This window comes from Suricata suricatta, chromosome 17, assembly GCF_006229205.1.
Source record: "Suricata suricatta isolate VVHF042 chromosome 17, meerkat_22Aug2017_6uvM2_HiC, whole genome shotgun sequence".
NCBI classification, from domain to species: domain Eukaryota; kingdom Metazoa; phylum Chordata; class Mammalia; order Carnivora; family Herpestidae; genus Suricata; species Suricata suricatta.
Window position 1 is genome coordinate 26096855 of NC_043716.1, and position 21532 is coordinate 26118386.

The 21532-nt window shown below is 38.0% G+C and overlaps 1 protein-coding gene and 1 pseudogene across 2 annotated transcripts in view; both read left to right on the plus strand.

Moving 5' to 3' along the window:
- The first annotated feature begins 211 nt into the window (after positions 1 to 211).
- SKA2 (spindle and kinetochore associated complex subunit 2) overlaps positions 212 to 21532 on the plus strand; it is a 36061-nt gene continuing 14740 nt past the window's right edge. Inside the window, exon 1 of one of the 2 annotated variants that reach the window (XM_029929268.1) lies at positions 212 to 292. In XM_029929268.1, the coding sequence (XP_029785128.1) occupies positions 260 to 292 (33 nt within the window). In that variant the 5' untranslated portion in view covers positions 212 to 259. Of the gene's footprint in view, positions 293 to 5465; positions 5548 to 21532 lie in introns of those variants that run through there. The other variant, XM_029929267.1, reaches the window with a different exon arrangement.
- LOC115282617 lies at positions 7909 to 19932 on the plus strand (annotated as a pseudogene).

Here is a 21532-nt window from a genome sequence, read left to right on the forward strand (position 1 = left end):
TAGAGATGAGGGTGCAGCCAATGGAAAAAAAAAAGTATACAGCAGCCAATCCTCCTGCGGCGTTTTGTGTCTTTGCCCAACTGGAGAAGGTGTTTCATGTTGAAGGGCGTTACCCAGACGCCAATGGGCGGGCACCAGTGAAGCAGAGGAACCAATGAGTGTGAGACGTTGAGTGACAGCTGTCCAATAGGCACCCTCAGTGCTAGTACGGATTGCGGCTTAAGCACGGCCGCGGTCTGAGGAATGTCAACTATTCAACATGGAGGCGGAGGTCGATAAGCTGGAACTGATGGTGAGTGTAAAGTAAAGGAGATGTACTGGGTAATTTATTTCTCCCGGATGGTTTCCAAGATGGGATGCAGTTTCGAGTCGCCAGAAACCCTGGGCGGCAGAAGCTGGACCAGATTCGCGTTCCCTCCTCTTGTATCGAAGGGAGTCTCAGCCGACTGGTCTCTTTTAACCGCCGCGGGGGAAGGGGTTACATCCGGGAAACTCGTGAGGGAAATGGCGGGAGATGCTGAGGTAGCCGGGCCTTTGGAATTTCTTGTTCCGTGCCCTTACCTTTCTGCCCCTCAAGGAGCTGTGGCTCGTGCAGGCAGTGTTTTGTATATTTCCCCCCAAAAGACGTGACTGGAATGGTCCCTAACCGCCCCAAGAAGGGGAGAGGTCGTTCATACTCAAAGAAAGGGAGATGGGAGATGAAAGTGGGGAACAAACCGAGGGGGGCGGAGAGAAATCCCATTAAGGCAGAGCCGTTCACGTTCTCCAAAGCGGGCTCAGAAAGTCTGAGAAAGGTTCTAGACTCGTGTGCACAACTTCTTAGCGGCCGGGAAGCCCCATGACCAATTTATGTTTGGATCGAAGGTAGCAGCCCTTGGGTGGGGGAAAGGTGTGAGCGATGGGGACCTCAACCTCGAGCTCCTTTCTTGGAGCGCGGGAGGAATTGGGACAAGGAAGGCACCCTGCTTTCGAGTTGCCGAGTTTCATTCATTTATGAAAGTAGCGGGCGCGGGCGAATAATTGGAAAGGATTCCGGCTGCTGCTTGGCCTGCTCCGGGGCGCCAAGCTGAAGGGCTGTCCTAGTTTTTTTTCTATGGATCCTTTCCTCATTTGTTCTCTTTATTCCCTCTCTCCCATTCTTAGACTACCAGCTTGATCGCCCGCGCTTTTTTTCTTCTTAGTTCCCCTTGTTCTATCTTCAGTCCCCGCCCCCCCCCCCGCATTACTATGTTTGAATTAGGCTGGCTTTCTCTAAAATGTGGAATTTGGAGGACGAGCCCATCACCGAGCTCCTTTCTTTTTTTGTTAAAGAAAATAACAAATTAATTCAAAAAGCCCAAATCTTTCTTCTCCATCTCAAACCGCCCGTCCTCCCCCTACCATACCCTGGCATTACAACTTAGATATCATTTGTGTCTGCGCTGCTCCTTCCAAGTTGAACCTTCGGTCACTTAGCATCTCTTGTAGTGATCCAGGAAGAAACTGAGTACCATACCCTGATTCCCACCTCCAGAAAATGTGAGAGTTTGATATATCTTATTATTTTCTCCTGATGTATTAATGAATTGTAGTGAGTCTCCTATACAAATTCGACTTAAAGTTTTCCAATTGATTCTAACAATTTTTAGTTTTAATTTTCTTTGTGGGAATACGGGGAGATGGGGTGGGGAGGGAATGGTAGTGAAGAAGGAAGAATTCTTTGCTGCTTTCCAAACCTGTAATAATGAACTTTTAGTTCAAAGTTTTGTTATTTTTATCATTAACTGTCTTTAAACAAACAAAAGAACCAAAACATGTCAAATATTCTGGTTTGATTCTGTCAACAGGCATAAATGTTTAACACCATCTTGCCCTTTTACCCATTCTGACTTTCTCCCTCCAGATGGAGATTTCTGCCTAATTGTAAGATGCTGAATGATACTAATTCTGCTTTTAACAGTTTTCTCCTTTCCCGCCCACCCCCTCCCCAAGTTGGCTGTTTATTTTTGAGATACCAATTAAGGGGTTTTTTTGACTGCATGAGAATCAATATTCTCACCGACCTTTTTTTTAGATTGAACACAACTAAAATTTTTTTTAATGTTTATTTATTTTTGAGACAGAGAGTGCGAGCAGGGGAGGGACAGAGAGAGGATCCAGAACCCAGAACCCAGAACCATCAGATCTTAATCTGAGCCAAACTCTGACGCTTAACTGACTGAGCCACCCAGGCGCCCCTCACTTATTTCATTTTCAACATTAGTTCCTCAACAAATCCTTTATTCAAGTAATGTAGAACCAAAACTCAGAGGATTGTACAGGAAATCATTTCTTCCCAATCTTAGAAAGTAAACTGGATCATAGATACAGCACATGGTAAAGATGAAGATGAGATGCACCCTCTTTTACTATTTGATCAACAAAAAGCAGTAATAACAAAACTGTAATAGTTCAAATACATTTTTTTAAACTCTAATGATGATGGAAACAAACTAATAAATGGAGGGGGAGGGGAATGCTACCACTAGGTTACCTGCAAGTCATTTTGGAAGACCTGCTTTCTTCTCTTCATCTCTTATAAAGAATTTTTAAAAACTACCCCATCATTCAAACACCTAATGTTTAAGAGCCTGCCTATCTTGTAACTTTCTAAAACCTACTTTTATCGAGATGTACACTTAATCATTTCCCCTGTAAATTGTGTTTAATCTAAACATTAAAAAAAAAAAAAAGGCGCCTGTGTGGCTCAGTTGGTTAAGCCTCCGACTTTGAATTCAGACCATGATCTTGTAGTTCCTGAGTTCAATCCCCATGTTGGGCTCTGTGCAGGAGTCTGCTGGGATTCTGTGTCTCCCTCTCTCTGCCCCTCCCATAGTCATTCATTTTCTCTCTCTCTCAGAAAATAAATAAACATTAAAAAATTGTGTTCAGGGGTGCCAGAGTGGCTCAGTCGGTAGACCGTCTGACTTTGGGTCAGGTCATGATCTCACAGCTCTTAAGTTCCAGCCCCACAACAGGCTCTGTCTGTGCTGACAGCTGGGAGCCTGGAGCTGGCATGGGATTCTGTGTCTCCCTCCCTCTCTGCCCTTCCCCTGCTCACACGCTGTCTCTCTCTCTCAAAACTGAATAGTTAAAAAAATTTATTAAAAAAAATTAGTAAGTGAAAGAGAATGCATAGTATTGAATGTTGAAAAGAAAGTGTTTATTCTCATTTTGTAGACAGCCTGATCCTCTTATTTAAAAAATATTTCATATTTTTTCACTTGGACTAATTTCTAATTCAGAAAATTAAATATTTGACTCTTAAATACTTGTATTTATTCATTTATTATAAATACTTGTCTTTAAAACCTGATCCTTGGCTAGCAGAATTGAACTATTCTAATACCTGAGTTATATGGCTAGGATTTGAGGTCAAGTCATTCATATTCCAGTTGTCCTGAATTTGAATTCATTTCTTAGGAGGTTCAATCTAACCAAGTAGTCAATTTAAAGAAAGGTTAGTGAAAATAATGGAAAGTATTTTTGCATCAGTCAACATTATTAATGGGGGAATAAGCTCCTTGTAGGGTTATTTTTGTTTAACCTTTTCCCCATTCACTTACTGATTGAGTGGTATTTGTCCACTGTTCTTTTGTGGTACCACTAGTGATTGTGCACGAAAGTACAGTGTTATACTATCATACTTTTTCTCTTTCTGGGCTTACATCTGACTTTTGAATGGTCTCTTACCAGTTAAAAGGTTAGGATGGTGATAATTGGCTTGAATCCAAGAAAACCGGATTCTTAAAATCTCAGAACCTCCTCCTGTATCATATATTATTTTCTCCTTAATTTTTCTGTGTTTGAAGGAAATGGAGATGATTTCCTCCTATATTTAAGATTTTTAGGGGTTAACTGAAATTGTATTTATTTATTATAAAATATGTTATTTTTAATTTTACAGAGAGAGAATGTGTGCAGGGGAGAGGGGCAGAGGGCATTAGGGGAGAGAGAGAAAGAGAGAGCAAATCTTAAGCATGCTTCATGCTCAGCATAGAACCTGACATGGGGCTTGATGCCAGGATACCAGAATCATGACCTGAGCTAAAATCAAGAGTTGGACACTCAACCAACTGAGCCACCCAGGTGCCCCTATTTATTTATTTTTAACAGATTTTTTAAAATTTTTAATGTTTTTAATTTATTTTTGAGAGACAGAGAGAGATAATGTGAGCAGGGTAGGGTCAGAGAGAGAGGGAGACACAGAATCCGAAGCAGTCTCCAGGCTCTGAGCTAGCTGTCAGCACAGAGCCTGACGCGGGGCTTGAACCCACTCACTGTGAGATCATGACCTGAGCCAAAGCCGGCTGTTTAACTGACTGAGCCATCCAGGCACTCCAACAGTTTATTTTATTTATTGCTTTAGAAAGAGAGACAGAGAGCATGTATGTACACGCACACATGTGCACGAGTGGGGAAGGGGCAGAGAGAATGAGAGAAAGAGAGAATCCCAAGCCAGTTCTGTTCTTTCAGGATGCAGCCTGATTCCAGGCTTGATTCCATGAACTGTGAGATCATGACTTAAGATGAAATTAAGATTCGGACACTTAACTGACTGAGCCACCCAGGCGCCCCAGGGGTTAGCTGAAGTTTTAAAATCCCTTTCCATAGTACTCCATTAGGTAGGGGCTTCTTTAAGAGATACTAATTCCCTGGAAGTCAGTCTGCAAACTCTTGAGATAAAAAGCTGTAAGATGGTTACCGTGTCTTAGTATTTAATGTAGTTTAGATTCCAGAAACAGATTGGGTATTTAGAGATTGGGAAACTTATTTTACTTTTCATTTGTTTTCTCTGATTTTTTTTAAAGTTTATTTATTTATTTTGAGAAGGACAGAGAGAGCACATGAGTGGGACTGGGGCAGGGAGAGGGAGAAAGAAAATACAAGCAGGCTTCACACTGCCAGCGCAAAGCCCGATGTGGGGCTCAAACCCATGTGAGATCACGACCCAAGCTGAAGTCAAGAGTCAGACAACTGCCTGAGCCACCCAGGTGCCCCTGTTTTCTCTGATATTCTTAATCAATTGCTATGGGGGAGCTAACCAACATGTCTCAAGAACAGAAATCTTTTTCACAACTTTGCTTTAGTAGTAATTATAACTGGTTTTGTTAATACCAGTACTAATGTTTTAACAATACCCATGTTAATAACTTCTAAAGCTTAGGATGTATTTACACGATTCTTTTCTACAGATTTCTGTTGAATATTAATCATAGATTAGTCATCAGAAAACTATTTTGATATTTAAATTCAATTGTTTCTTTCTAACATTGATATACATGTTCTTAGGTTTGGGGTGTCTTTTGTCCAAAATGGCAGCCCTTCTTTAAATTATTTTCACACTGAAGCTTCAACTGATGCAAGATGCTTTTGTGTTCCTTTCCTACCAATTTCTGCTAACGAATGCTCTGACTTTATTGCACTACTGTTCTTTACAGCTAGCAGTGCAATAGTATTGTCAAAGCATCTGAAAGCAGAATGGACACCAGAATTTTGATTCTTGCTTTACATCTTTCTTCATTATCTGTGAGTAATTTATCACAACCTTTGTTGCTAAAAAGTGTATAATTTTATTACCCAAAATGTATGTTTTAGAAAGTCTTAACTTGAAAGAAGTTTATTTAACTAATTAAAAGCTCACTGTCATAATTAATGCATTAATGAAACACTGAGATAATACCTTTTATAGCTAGAGTTGTTATGACTTGTTTATATGAGTAGTGCTTTGTCTTTTGCTTCTTTCTATAACAGATTTGGATAGGTCCTGGCAAATCTTGTTTCTTTTTTTTAGTTAAGTTTTAAGGTAAATTAGTAAGTGATGAAAACAATCTCTGCTATATATTTCATATGATAACTTGTGTACTATGAAGTTTATACTTGAGTTTAAAACTCAAGAATGCTTGTTTAAAAGTTCTTATAATAATGAGATATAATAAAGTATACATCCATTATGTTTTTGTAATCAATTTTGAGATATAACTTACATACAATAAAACAACCAATTTTAGTTGTACAATCTGATGAGTTTTGACAAATGTGAGTGGTCATGTAACCACCTACATGACCACTCACATTTATCACCTAACAGTTCCTTTTATCACCTAACAATTCTTGCCCTTTTGTAGTCAACCTTCTCTCCTCAAACTTTCTGACAATCATTGATCTCTAGTTTTACCATTTCTAGAAGTTCACATAAATGGAATCATTTATAGCTTGCAGTTTTTTGTGCCTGACTTCTTGCTTAGCACAGTAAGATTCATCCATATTGTACAAATTAGTAGTTGGACCATTTTCACTGCTGAGTAGTATTCCATTGCTATAGGCTTACACATTGTTTATCCATTTACCAGATTACGCACTTTGGGTTGTTTGCAGGTTTTGCTTATTGTGAATAAAGTTGTTGTCGTACTTATACATTGTGGTATAAGTCTTTGGACATAATGTAATGTTTTTGTTTTTCATGGGTAGTGTGATTATATATATGCTTCATCTCATAAGAAATTGCTGAAATTTTTACCAAAGCTGTGATTTAGGGTTCGAGTTTCTCCACAACTTTGCCAATGTTTCATATCTTGGTATTGTCAGTCCTCTTCATTTTAGCTATTCTAATAGTTGTGTTGTGGTATCTTGTTATAGTTTAAATTTGCATTTCCAGAATGGCTAATGATATTGAACATCTTTTCATGTGCTTATTTGCAGTTGATAGATCTTCTCTAATGAAATATCTGTTGAAATTTTTGAGTCAGTTTTCAAAAAATTTTTAATGCTTTTTTAAAAATTTATTTTTGAGAGAGAGAGAGACAGCATGAGCAGGTGAGGGTTAGAGAGAGAGGGAGACACAGAATCTGAAGACAGGCTCCAGGCTCTGAGCTGTCAGCACAGAGCCTGACTCTGGGCTTGAACCCACAAACCATGAAATCATGACCTGAGTAGAAGCCGGATGCTCAACCGACTGAGCCACCCAGGTGCCCCTGAATCAGTTTACAAATTGAGATGTTTGTCTTTTTATTTATTATGAGAGCCCTTTAATTTTATGTTATTTCCCCTCTCGCATAAAAAATTGTGATGAGGTCCAACTTATACATTTATTCTTATAAGGATTATGGTTTCTGTGTTCTATCTCACAAATCTTTGCCTAACTCAACATCATAAAGGTTTTCTTTTAGATCTGTAGTTTTAGTTTTTACATTTATTTATTTGTATTTATTTATTAATGTTTACCTATCTTTTTGAGAGAGAGAGACAAAGTATGAGTGGGAGAGGGGCAGAGAGAGGGGGAGACACAGAATGCGAAGCAGGCTTCAGGCTCTGAGCTGTCAGCACAGAGCCTGATGCAGGGCTCAAACCCATGAGCAGTGTGTTCATGACTTGAGCTGAAGTCAGACGCTTAACCAACTGAGCCACCCAGGTGCCCCTATTTACTTTTTAAAAAAAGTTTATTTATTTAGTTTGAGAGAGAAAGAGAGAGAGAGAGAGAGTGTTCTTGAGTGGGGGAGGGGTGGTGAGAGGGAGATAGAATCCCAATCAGGCTGCACACTGTCAGCAAAGAGCAGGATATGGGGCTTGAACCCACGAACCATAAGATCGTGACCTGAGCCAGTCAAGAGTGGGACATTTAACCAACTGAGCTACCCAGGTGCCCCCAGTTTTTACATCTTTTAGATCTCTGTCAATTTAGATTTAATTTTTGTATGTGGTATAAAGTGAGAGTAGAAGTTCTTTTTATTTACTTTTGCATATGGATATTTACTTGTTCTTTGTTAAAATGATTATATTTCCCCATTGAATTATCTTAGCTCCTTTATAAGAAATCAGTTGAGCAAGTATGTATGGGTTGGTTTAGTTATTTTCGGACTATTTTGTTCCTTAATGTCATATAATACTGTCATGATTGCTGTAGCTTTATAGTAAGTCTTGATATCATCTAGTATAAGGCCTCAAACTTTGCTCTTGTTTTCTAAAAATTTTAAATTATTTCGCAATGCGAAAAAGTTTGTTTTGTTTTATTTTGTGTTTTGTCAATTTCTACCATAAAAAGCCTACTGGCATTTTGATTATGTTGAATTTAAAGAACAATTTGAGGATAATTGATATTTTAAGAATAATGAATTTTCTGATTAATGAAGATTATCTCTCTATTTATTATATCTTTTAAAATTTCTCTTTGGAGTACCCAGTTGACTTGGGCATCCAACTCCTGATTTTGGTTCAGGTCATGAACTTATGAACATGAGATCAATCCCAAGCACTGTCAATGCAGAGCCTGCTTGGGATTCTTTCTCACTGTCTTCCTCTGCCCCTCCCGTTTGCACGTGTGTGTGTGTGTGTGTGTGTGTGTGTGTGTGCGCGCGCGCGCGCGCGTGCGCTCTCTGTCTCTCTGTCTCTCTCTCATTCTCTAAAAAATCATTCTCGGGGCGCCTGGGTGGCTCAGTCGGTTGAACCTCCGACTTCTGCTCAGGTTAGATCTCACGTTTGTGGGTTCGAGCCCCGCGTCAGGCTCTGTGCTGACAGCTAGCTCAGAGCCTGGAGCCTGCTTCCAGTTCTGTGTCTCCTTCTCTCTCTGCCCCTCCCCCTCTCATGCTCTCTCTCTGTATCAAAAATAAATAAAACATTTTAAAAAAGTAACATTAAAAATCATTCTCTCAGCAGTGTTTTTTAGTTTTCAGTGTATAGGTCTTGTTTATAAATTTTTCATAACTTGCTGAATGTGACTTCTGCTAGTGCTCTATATCAGAAAAATAGACCAAGATCTGTTATAATGTGTATTCCAAGTAAATTGAATTTCAAAAAAAAGTAAGCTCTTTGTTAACCAAATGTCCTTAAAAGCTGCAAGAATGGATGCAAGAGGGAAGAAAGATAGTTGAGATATTATTAGTCAAATCATTTGGACATCATTTGATAGGGGATGAAGAGCATGACTGCTTTTGATGAAACCATTTTATTGCCAAATTTTATTATATAAAGTCTTTGAGTTACCTCCCTTGGCCTCCAGTGTGGCCGTTTTCTTCTTCTTTGCCTTTTATTTATTTTAAATGTTTATTCATTAAAAATTTTAAAAAATGTTTTTATTTTATTTGTTTTTGAGAGAGACAGAGACAGAGACATAGAATCTGAATCTGAAGCAGACTTCAGGCTCTGAGCTGTCAGCACAGAGCCTGATGTGGGGCTCAAACTCATGACTGGTGAGGTCATGACCTGAGTAGAAGTTGGATGTTTAACCAACTGAGCCATCCAGCCGGCCCAAAATTTATTTATTTATTTTAAATTAAAAAAATGTTTTTAATGTCTTTATTTTGAGAGAGAGAACGAGAGCAAGCGGGGGAGGGACAGAGAGAGGGAGACACAGAATCTGAAGCAGGCTCCACTCTCTGAGCTGTTAGCACAGAGCCTGAGCTGAAGCTTGAACCAACGGACTGTGAGATGATGACCTGAGCCGAAGTTGGACGCTCAACTGACTGAGCTACCCAGGCGCCCCAAAATTTATTAGACTTTTTAAAAAAGTTTATTTATTGAGAGAGAGAGAGAGAAAGAGAGAGAGAATCCCAAGCAGGCTTCTTGCTGTCAGTTTAGAGCCCAACTTGGGTCTTGAACACATGAACTACGAAATCATGAACTGAGCTGTGATTAAGAGTAGAATGCTTAATTGACTGAGCTACCCAGAGAACCCCTTCAATTAAACTTTAAAAGATTATACTTCTAATTTGCCTGAATATATAACATTTTACAGTTTTTTTCAAGTTTGTTTATTTAGAGAGAGAGAAAAAGAGGGAGCAGGAGGAGCAGAGAAAAAGGGAGAGTGAGAGAATTCCAAGCACGAAAGCTGGATGTCAGGCTCCAACTCACGAACCATGAGATCGTTACCTGAGCTGAAATCAAGAGTTGGATGCTCAGCCATCTGACCCCCCAAGATTCCCTTCAATATATATCATTTTATTTATTTACTTGTTTTTTTAAATTTTTTTTAAGATTTCTTTTTTTAAAAAATGTTTATTTTCTTTTAAAAAATTTTTAAAGATGTTTTTTATTTATTTTTGAGAGGCAGAACGAGACAGCGCGAGCAAGGGAGGGTCAGAGAGAGAGAGAGAGAGATACACAATCCGAAGCAGGCTCCAGGCTCCGAGCTAGCTGTCAGCACAGAGCCTGATGCAGGACTCAAACCCACGAGCTGTGAGATCATGACCTGAGCTGAAGCCGGATGCTTAACCAAATGAGCCACCCAGGTGCCCTGGAAAATGTTTATTTTCGAGAGAGAGAGAGAGCGCGAGCGAGAGAGAGTGAGTGTGTGTGAGCCAGCTTGGCGCACGAGCAGGGGAGGGCCAGAGAGAGACAGACAGACAGAGGATCCAAAGCGGGCCCTGCGCTTACAGCAGCCAGCCTGATGTAGGGTTCTTACTCACCAACTGAATCGAAATTGGATGTTCAACTGACTGAGCTACCCAGGTTCCCCAGTATGTAACATTTTAAAACTTTGAATAAGTTAATCCTTGATTCTTTGACTCTGTTTTTGTTTTCATTTTTATCAATGAGGAAATAATCTCAGCTTTTGCTAAGATTTTCATTTAGTAAGGGGGTGACTGGCTGGCTGGCTTAGTCCCAGCAAGCTGGTGACTCTTGATGTCAGGGTGATGATCGAGCTCCATTTTGGGTGCAGAGATTACTTACAGAAAAACTTTAAAAAAAATTTAATGTAGTGACAGTGATTGTAAAATATGCCTACATTTTTAGAACAATTTATATTTGTTAGGAAATACAAGTTTTGTACCTTTTATAAATTCCCCCTCTCCCCACTTCGTCTGCCTAATGTAAATAATAGTACTTCATACTTTCTTTCAGTAAGTGTTACTAGGTCAGGCTACTACGGGAGTATAAGATATTAAGAAACTTATCTGAGAGACAGCTAAATTAAATACACTGAGACAGATGCTGTGATGGGACGAGTAATTACCAGGTGCTATGGGGGCACATTGGAAGGAGGTACCCAAGGGCACCTGCCTGGTTCAGTCAGAGGAGACTGCAACTCTTAATCTTGGGGGTCTGAGTTTGAGCCCTACGTTGTTGGTTGTAGAGATAACATAAATAAATAAAACTTAAAAAAAAAAAAAAGAGGAATGGAAAGAGGCACCTAATCTGGGGAAAGCTTCTTGTTACAGGTGAAATTTAATCTGAGACTTCAAGGGTGAGTTGGTATTAGCCAGTGAAGAAAGTGGTAAATGTTCCAGGCAAAGGAAGCAGTGCATGTGAAAGGCTAGAGATAAGAGGTGTTACACATCTGAGGAAACTACAGGGGGGTCAGCAGTGTTGAGCAGGAGAGCAGAAAGGTTGAGATGAAGAACCCATTGAAGCAATGTTGTAGCTAACTTAAGTTGAAGACCTCTACTGCACTATTTTTCTTTACTATATTTCTAAACATTTTAAATATTTATGTTCTGTGAAAATCATGAACCTATGTTCCTTAATTAAAAAAAATTTACATACATTCACTTAAGGTTTTGGGTAAACTATAGGGAAATTTAACATTTTTTCTTTTCTTTTTGGAAATTTAACTTCTGATTATATAATATTATATTGATTTTCGTGTTTTACATGCTTCATTGACCTGTTTATTTGGTATAAGATAGCATAAACAAGAGAAGTCTAAAAAAAAGAGCCTAAAGGAATGTTTATCTGAATATTCTTGTAATGCTGTGTCTGTCACTTACATGTACCATAGTGACCTACTCTGGATTTTTTTTTCATAGAAAATAGAAGTATTCTAGTAAAGTGAATGATTCACCCCGATTCTTTACTCTTCTGGACCCATATCCTTTCGTTTTTCTGAGATACAATTGACAAATGTCATTATATTAACTTCAGTTGTACAAAGTATTGATTCAATATGCATGTATATTATGGAATGATCACAGTAAGTCTAGTTAGCCTCCATCACCACACATAGTTATATAGTTTTTTACTTTTTTACTTATTTTTTTTACTTATTTTTTACAAGGTTTTAAGATCTACTCTCAGCAACTTTTTAAAATTTTTTTCTTTTTTTTTTTACATTTTATTTATTTTTTTGAGAGACAGAGACAGAATGTGAACAAGGGAGGGGCAGAGAAAGAGACACAGAATCCAAAGCAGGTTCCAGGCTCCGAGCTCGCGGTCAGCACAGAGCTTGATGCGGGGCCCGAACCCACGAAATGTGAGATCATGACCTGAGCCAAAGTCGGAGCTCAACTGACTGAGCCACCCAGGCGCCCCTCGCAGCAACTTTCAAACATACAATACAATATTAACTATAATCACTATGTGTACATTACATCCCCGTGACTTACTTATTTTGTAACTGGAAGATTGTACCTGTGTCCACACCTTTGCCATGACTTCATGATTGGCAGAGTACATTTCCCTGCTTCTGGATGTGCTGTGGCCAGTGACATATGGATAGAGTGGACAGTGTGCCAACTCTGAATTTAAGAGGCTTTGTGTATTTCTGTAACTCTGTTGTCTCCATGAGAAGAATATCTTCTGGTTCAAGGAATATTGGGAGACACCTGGCAACAGAACTTCAATGAGAGCCACCAAACTCAGCCTAACCTAGAGCACCAGATTCCAGGCAAGTTGCAGTTGAAGGCAAAAGTTGGACACTTGACCCACTGAGCCATCCAGACAACCCAGAAATCAGTGATTTTAAAAAATAGCCTGGCATATTTGGGATAATGAAATTCAGTGTGGCTGAGGTTTAAAATGTGAGGCACTGGTAAAGAGCATGTTTATGTCATCTTATGAAGGATTATACTGAGAGTTAGAATTAATTTTACAGGTATTGGGAAACCCCAATAATCTTTTCTTTTTTTTAAATAAATATTTTATTTGTAAGTAATCACTACCCGAGATCAAGAGTCATGCCCTACCAACTGAGCCAGCCAGGTGCCCCAACTCCAGTGATCTTTAAGGGAAGAGTGACTTATTATAGAATGCCCTTAAACTTAAAAAAATTGCTTTAGGGGAGCCTGGGTGGCTCAGTTGGTTAAGCGTCCAACTCTTGATTTTGGCTCAGGTCATGATCACAGGGTTGTGGGATTGAGCCCTCCATCAGGTTCCCCACTGAGCATGGAGCCTGCTTAAAGATTCTCTATCTCTGTCGTTTGCCTCTGCTCATGTGCATGTTCTCTCTCTCTTCCCTCTCTCTCTCTCAAAAATTGCTTTAGTTTTTATACATGTAATATATATTATAATTTACTTATAAGACTATATGTGAAATGAAAAACACCCTGCAATTCTATGACTATTAAGACTGTGTTGTATGTTTTAGATTTTTTTGTAGGTATATCTTTTTAACTATTTTTTTCTAAACGAAGTTTGTTCAATATATTATGAAAATCTGTCCCTAGAGTCCATTATGTGTCTGTAGCACAATTAACAAATAATCTAGGATTCGGAAAGCTTAAAGCTTAAAATTAAATAGACTACCTTCAACTGATAAAACCAGTCCTTTACAGTCAGGGACTTGCTTATGTGTACTATCCTAATAATTGTTTCATAAATGCCTGCAGATTAGGACCTAATGAACTTGAAGCTCCTGCTCACTTTCTTCTGCTTTGATGTTGCTATTTGCTGGAAATAACATGTCTGCAACCTGGTGCTTTTTAATATTAGTGCTTATCTGTTTTAGACAAACATTAGTATGTGTTTGTTCTATCTGGAAGAGCCTGTATCCAGAAATATACAAAAAACAATTGTGATTGTGTATATATTAGAGGTGGCCCTCAACTTGTTGAGAACTTTAAATATTTCTTCTTAAAACAGACGTTAGAGGGTGGTTCGTTCCCAGGCTGTTTGGTCTTTCAAAGGAATGAATGTTCTTTCATCTTTCTTTTTGTCATGGAACATTATTAGGTTATATATTAAAAACTCGGGGGCATAAAAAGGAAGACAAGGCTTTTTCCAGCAAGACACTTGAAATCAAGTGGTGATGTTACCGAGCAGACAAATGATTATAATATAATAAATGAAATAGTATGCTGGAGCCATGAACAAAATAAAATGAGAGTAGATAAAAGGTGTTTCAAAATCTGCACTGCAGGGAGGAGAATGTAAAGAAAGGGGTGTGTTCGTTAAGTATTAGATTCCTTGGGGTAAAAAAACAACCCCAAAGCAAAAAGCATTGGATTCTTTGGTTGATAATATAACTAACTGGATCGGGAAGTATTCGCCTAGTTCTCCCATAAAATAATATTTCTAGGTAAAATGTATTTCTTTTTAGTTTATTTATTTTTTTAATGTTTATTCATTTTTGAGAGGGCGGGGGAGGGGCAGAGAGAGAAGGAGACCCAGAATCTGAAGCAGGCTCAAGCTGTCAGCACACAGACTGAACTCATGAACTGTGAGATCATCACCTGAGCTGAGGTCAGATGTTCAACTGATTGAGCCACCCAGGTGCCCACGTAAAATGTATTTCTAAGCCTACCTACTGAGTCTAGAATGTACCTCTACCAATTCCTTTCATTGTAAATAAGACTGCTGTATTTCTTCGTTTTCCTGTGATTTGATGCTGTTGAGACAAACTCAATAAGAGGATGTTTGCTTTTTTAGAGTACTTGTCATTTTGAAAGGGAGCTCTATTGTGGCAGTAAGAATCTATAGGTTGTTTATAAAAAGTAAGTTTTTTTAACTTGGTCTGTAGTTCTTTTCTCCTTGCTGCCAAATAGTTGAGTGGTATGTAATACAGTGTGCCATTTACTTTAAAGCCTTAAGCCGATTATAATAAAACAAGTATAACAATATTATGCTTACGAAATTTATAGCATATTGTAAAATTCAAAGTTATTTCCTAAACTATTTCTTTTTCCATTTATGTAGTATCTTCCTTACAGTCCCAGTCTGTTTCCAAGGATATCCAATTGGCAGAATGTAGTTTGGCTGTCTTTGGGGCTTTAATGTTGATCTCAATGGACTTCCCAGCTAAATTGGGTATTTTATTTATCATTCTTAGGATGGGTATAAAAATTTCCATTTATTTTTATTACTGATTTAGAAGAAAACTATCTTCTGAAATATGAATGTCTTGGGTTTAAAAAAAACAAAGCACTAGTTTTATTTTAAATATTATAGTGCTCCTAAAAATAAGGTCACTAAAGTTAATGAAAGAGTAACCTTACATTGCTTCTCCGCCTTTTGGCTAAGGTCAAGTGTAAAGAGTAGCCTCACTGTTTACAAGGCTTTAAGAGACTAATTTATAATTGAGGAGGGCTAGTGAATGAAGTTTTATCAGTATCAATTTGCTCCCATAATCAGACAGTAATGATTTGGAGATTGTAGTAATTGGTCAGTAAATTTCCTACCATGTGACTAAAAAGTTTTCTGTTTATGACCAGATCCTAGAACCCTATCGATATTGTCTCTGCTGTGTAAATAGTTCTGAGTAGTGCAATATTGCTTATAGGGTTTTGGTGTTTGGGAAGAACAATGGGCAGGTTGCAGAAACTACATAGCTGAAACTGAAGCAACATTCATCCTTGTTCAGGAAAAAAAAAACCCAAAAACAAATAGGGGGCTTGGATGGCTCAGTCGGTTAAGCGTCTGGCTTCGGCTCAGGTCATGATCTCATGGTTCATGGGTTTGGCCCTGTGTCGGGCTCTGTGCTGAGAGCTCAGAGCCTGGAGCCTGCATCAGATTCTGTATCTCCCTCTCTCTCTGAACCTCCCCTCCTCACGCAGTCTCTCTCTGTCTCTCAAAAATAAATTAAAAAAAAAAACATTAAAAAAAGACAAATAGTAGAAGGTAATTCTTAATATAAACCTTAAATCTGAAACTTAAACGTCTATTTTTAATACCTTAGAAGGAAATTTATCTTTTCTAAATTTTAACATTTTGATAAATTAAATGGATTTATTTGTAGAATTATGAAATAATAGAATGATAGTGTTGAAAGAGACCTTAGATTTCCAACTCTCTCATTTAATATAAGAGACCTGGAGAGGTGGAAGACTTACCTAAGGCCACATAGCTTTGTTAGTGATAACAGGGCTAGAACTTCTACCACGTATCTCAATCCTTTTCTTTTTTCTGGACCACACTACTAGATTGTGTTCAGAGGGAATTTTTATTTTATTTATTTATTATTTTTAAGTTTATTTACTTTGAGAGAGAGGGAGCATGAGCAGGGCAGGAGCATAGGGAGAGGGAGATTCCCAAGCAGGCTCTGTGCTGCAAGTGGAGCATAACCTGAGCTAAAATCAAGAGTCCCAATGCTTAATTGACTGAGCCACCCAGGCACCCCCAGAGGGAATATTTTAATGGGCTAACCAGTGATAGGTTTGAAACTTAAAAAAAAAAAACCCCAAACTTTAAACTTAACTTCAGGTAAAGTCTTCATTTCTCCCCCATTTACGTGACTTTCATTGGCTTTAATGTTATGTATATCGCATATAGACTTTGGTTCAATTGCATAAAAAACATACTAATGAAAATAGAACTAAAGGCAAATCACGTAGACTATTTCTTTTTAATTTTAAATGTTTATTTTTGAGAGAGAGAGAGTGCATGCGCATGAGTGGGGGAGGGGCAAAGATACGGGGACAGGATCTGAAGCAAGCTCTGTGCTGACAGCAGAGAGATCATCGTGGGACTCAGACTCACAAACAGAATTGTGAGATCATGACCTGAGCTGAAGTCGGATGCTTAACCGACTGCGCCACCCAGGCATCCCTAGACTTTTTCTTTATAAAATGAAGAATTCGAATCAGTAAATCTTAAAGGTTTTTCTATTTTCCAACAATTGTATTGGTATGCTTTTATCTTTTATGTTCCCTGCTTATTCCCTAGCCCACTGACTTCACTAATGAGTAAACACTTGCCCTATGTATTATCACAAAATGTTCTGTTCAGTTCTTCATAGTGGACTACCTTCTACTTCCAAGCTGTTTTTTTCCCATCTTTTAAAAAAAGTTTTAATTGTGATGAAATATATATAACAAAATGTTACCATTTTAACCATTTTACGCTTACAGTTCAGTGGTATTAAGTACATTCTCATTGTTGCATAACCACTACCACTCGCCATTTCCAGAACTTCTTCATTTTTCCAAACTGAAACGCTATTCATTGAATGATAACTCCCCATTCCTTTCTTCCCCTGTCTTTGAAAGTCTGTTTACAATTCTGTGTATCCTCTGAAATAATATTCAAAAAGAAATGTGGGCACATTACTCAAGGTGGGGGGTGGGAATTTTAAAAAATCTTGAAACAGAAGTAAGTGTACGTAGCAGCTAGGGGTAGGAGAAGGTGGGAAGCCCTGATTTGCCAGTTTCCCTAGTGTAAATATTTCCACCTTGGCTAATTTCAAGCTACCAGCATGATGTCATTGAAAGTGGAGTTGGAAGACACACACAGTAGCACATGATATAGTATTCTCATTATATACATATGATAGATGTCAAAAACATATATAATAGTAAAATATAGTAAAATAACTAGGAAGTCATGATTTTTTAGTATGTATTTCTTTTTAATAATTTATTTAGTGGTACATTTATATAATTTAAATTTTAGTTATGCTTGTTTAACAACTGGTTTACAAACAGTTTTGAAAATTTAGCTGATTTTATCATATCATTGATTTGAAGCACCCTCTTTGGTCTCTTGTTGATATAGTTTGATGATTTCATTTTTTATTTTATATTTTTAAAAGTTTATTTATTTTGAGAGAGGGAGAGGGCAGAAAAGAGAGAATCCCAAGCAGCCTCCATGCTGTCAGCACAGAGCCTGACTCAGGGCACCATCTCACAAATGGAGAGATCATGACTTAAGCTGAAATCAAGAGTTGAATGCTTGACATAGTAAATTAGAAGAAGGAAGACACCTTTCATTGTTGATCAGGTCTTAGAGTATCTGTCTGAGGGCCTTGAGGGCCGATTGTCCAACTCCGTTGCGGTACTTTTCGACAGGCTTCATCCAGATGCTGACTTCGGGTATGATTATCCGTCCGTTTTGCATTGGAAATTAGAACAGCATCATTACATCCCTCACTTAGTTCTTGGTAAAGGTCCACCTGGTGGAGCTTGGCATAATATGGAAGGTTCCATGTTGACAATCAGCTTTGGAAATTGGATAGAGCTACCTGGACTTAAGTTTAAAGATTGGGTATCTAGTAAACCAAGGAACCTGAAGGGGGATCGAGTTATGCTGGAGGAAACAGCTCGCTACTATAAACATTACGTAAAAGTCATGGGTCTGCAGAAGAACTTCAGAGAAAATACTTATATCACTTCTGTATCAAGACTCTACAGAGACCAAGGTGATGATTGATGATGGACAGGACGAAATATTTTGACGCAGCATTTACAGATAGAGAACTCTAAACTTATCAAGAGAAATTGGGAAATCAGAGGTTATCAGCGAACAGTGGATGGATCCCACGTTCCCTTCTTCTCTTTGCTGAGAATGTAGCTGTGGCAGCTGGAACACTGGATTCTCCTGCCCATCTGGAAGTTGAAAGGGAAGATTTTCCTTTTGTGTTTCAGTCAATGCCTGAATTTGGAACTGCTATAAGCAAAGGAAAGCTGCGTGGCAAAGTTGACCCAGTGTTAATCGTGGGCTCTGGGCTTACTGCAGCTGACGCAGTACTGTGTGCTTACAACAATATTCCTGTGATCCATGTATTTCGCAGACGAGTAACTGATCTAAGCTTAATTTTCAAACAGCTTCCCAAAAAGCTTTATCCAGAATACCATAAAGTCTATCATATGTACTCAGTCATATTTTGCAGACTCCCATCTTCTTTCTGATTATACTGGTTTTCTTGAGCACCATGTACTTTCCTTTAAGTCAGACATGAAATGCATTCTTCTAAGCATCTCTGGATTGAAGAAAATATTTAAGCTCTCTGCAGCAGTAGTACCGATAGGTTCTCATCCCAGTCTGTCTTTTCTGAAAGAGCAAGGGTGTTACCTGGGCCACAACTTCAGCCAGCCAATCACATGTAAGAGTAATCCTGTGGAAATAGATGCATATACCTACGAAAGTGTTAAAGAGGCCAACCTTTTTGCATTGAGTCCTTTGGTCGGAGACAGTTTTGTTCGATTTTTAAAGGGAGGGGCATTGGGTGTTACACACTGTTTAGCTACAAGACAGAAGAAAAAACATTTGTTGAAAGAGGAGGAGGAGATGGGATAGCTTAAAGTGAGTTGACAAGTAATTTATATGGACAGTTTACCAATTAAAGGTTTTTAAATAGTGGTTTTGCAGTGTACTGGCTTGAAGTTTCTGGACTTGAATGAACTGGAAGAGAGCCTCAAGCTATCTATAGTAACTGTTTCTTACAATTATAAGAACTTGGCATTCTAATTTATATAGTATCAAAAGTATCACTGTCAGACAAATAGAAACACTGCCAATTTGGTATACTTTAAGCGCTTACTTAACAAAAACGTTATTTTCTTCCAAGACTTATTTTTTGTGATCATTTGTGGTTATGTTTGATTCCAAAATCTTACAGCTTTGAATAATCTATAAAACCCTATAGTCCATTAGGCCAGAAATTGTCTTCACTATGTATTAGGTCGCCCTGCTGCTCTGAGGGTGGTCTAAAGACCAGCATTAGCTTCCCTTGTAGCTTGTTAGAAATGTGGACTCTCAGGCCCCACAACAGACTTCTTGAATCAGCAACTGCATCTACTGAGGCCCTCAAGGAATACGAATGCTCATTTGAGGCACACTGGTCTAAAAGAAACTAATATGCTGGGGGCAGGCAGGGTAGGAGGCATTTATAATTCAGGTTTAATTTATTTTGAATTATCAATTCTATAAATCTAATTTATTACCAAACATGGTATTTTGAAAATATTTTTATTGTAACCTTGGTAAGTACTTCATATTCTTAGCTTCTAATAATTTAAACAGTCCAATAATGTTGGCATACACTTAGACATTCAGGAAACTGCCAAAATATTTTTGGAGATATTCTCTAACATAACCATCTAATTTGCAATTCAATAAATTGTGAATGAAACTACTAAAAAAAAAAGAGTTGAATGCTTAACTGACTGAGCCACCTAGGTGCCTCATTTTAATGATTTTAATAGGAAGCCATAGCTAAAACTACGCTTTGAAAAGAAAACATTGTTAAATGGTATTTGGGATTATGCTAGTTAAACTTTAAGCAGAACTAAAATATCAAGTTAAAAAACATCTATTTAAGAATATCCATTTCATAAAGAAGTTAGTCTCCTAAAGATTTTTTAAATTACAGTATAGTTAACATACAGTTTTATATTACTTTCAGCTGTAAAATACAGTGATTCAACAGTTCCATATTTTACTCAGTGCTTATAAAGATAAGGGTACCCTTAATCTCCTTTACCTATTTTGCCTCCCCCCTCCCCCCACACTTCCCTTCTGCTCTCTTTGGTTAAGTGTTTTTTGGTTTCTCTCTCTCTCTCTTTCCCTTTGTTCATTTTTCTTGTTTGTTTCTTAAATAACACATGAGTGAAATCATGGTATTTGTCTTTCTCTGACTGGCTTACTTCACTAGATACTCTCTAGCTCTATCTATATTGTTGGAAATGGCCAAATTGCATTCTTTTTAATGGCTCAGTAGTATTCCATTATATATATGTATACCACATATTCTTTATCCATTCACTTATCAATGGACACTTGGACTGCTTCTATTGTTTGGTTATTGTAAATAATGATGCAATAAACATTGGGGTACATATATCTCCTTGAATTAATGTTTTTGTATTCTTTGGGTAAATACTCGGTAGTGCAATTACTGGATTGTAAGGTAGTTATATTTTTAACTTTCGGAGAAACCGTTATACCATCTTACACAGTGGCTGCACCAGTTTGCATTCCCACCAACACTGCACAAGGCTTCCTTTTTCTCTACATCCTCACCAAACTTGTTGTTTCTTGAGTTTTTGATTTTAGCTACTCTAACAGGTGTGGACTGATGTCTCACTGTGGTTTTGATTTGCATTTCCCTGATGATGAGTGATGTTGAACATCTTTTCATGTTGTCTGTTGGCCATCTATATATCTTCTTTGGAGAAATGTCTGTTCATGTCTTCTATTTTTTGATTGGATTATTTGTTTTTTGGGGTGTTAAGGTGTGGAAGTTCTTTACATATTTTGGGTATTAACCCTTTTTCAGGTATGTCTTTTGCAATATCTTCTCCCATTCAGTAGGTTGAGAGATTCTGCGTTGAGGTGACCCTGGAGCCACAATTCCCATAATTCTTGGAATTTTGTGATAACTTAAAAGTTTTTAAATCTTTTATTTAAAATTATGCTTCAGGGGTATCTGGCTGTCTCAGTCCATGGAACATGTAACTCTTGATCTCAAGGTTATGGTTTCAAGCCCCATATTGGGTGTAGAGATTACTTAAAAATAAAATCTTTTGAAAAATAAAATAAAATTATGCTTTAGACTGTTGTATAATACCTTGAACTATATAAAAAACTATGGGATTGTAGTCTTTTTCAATCATTAAACAAATCAGGTCTTGAATGATTAGAGTCTTTCTCA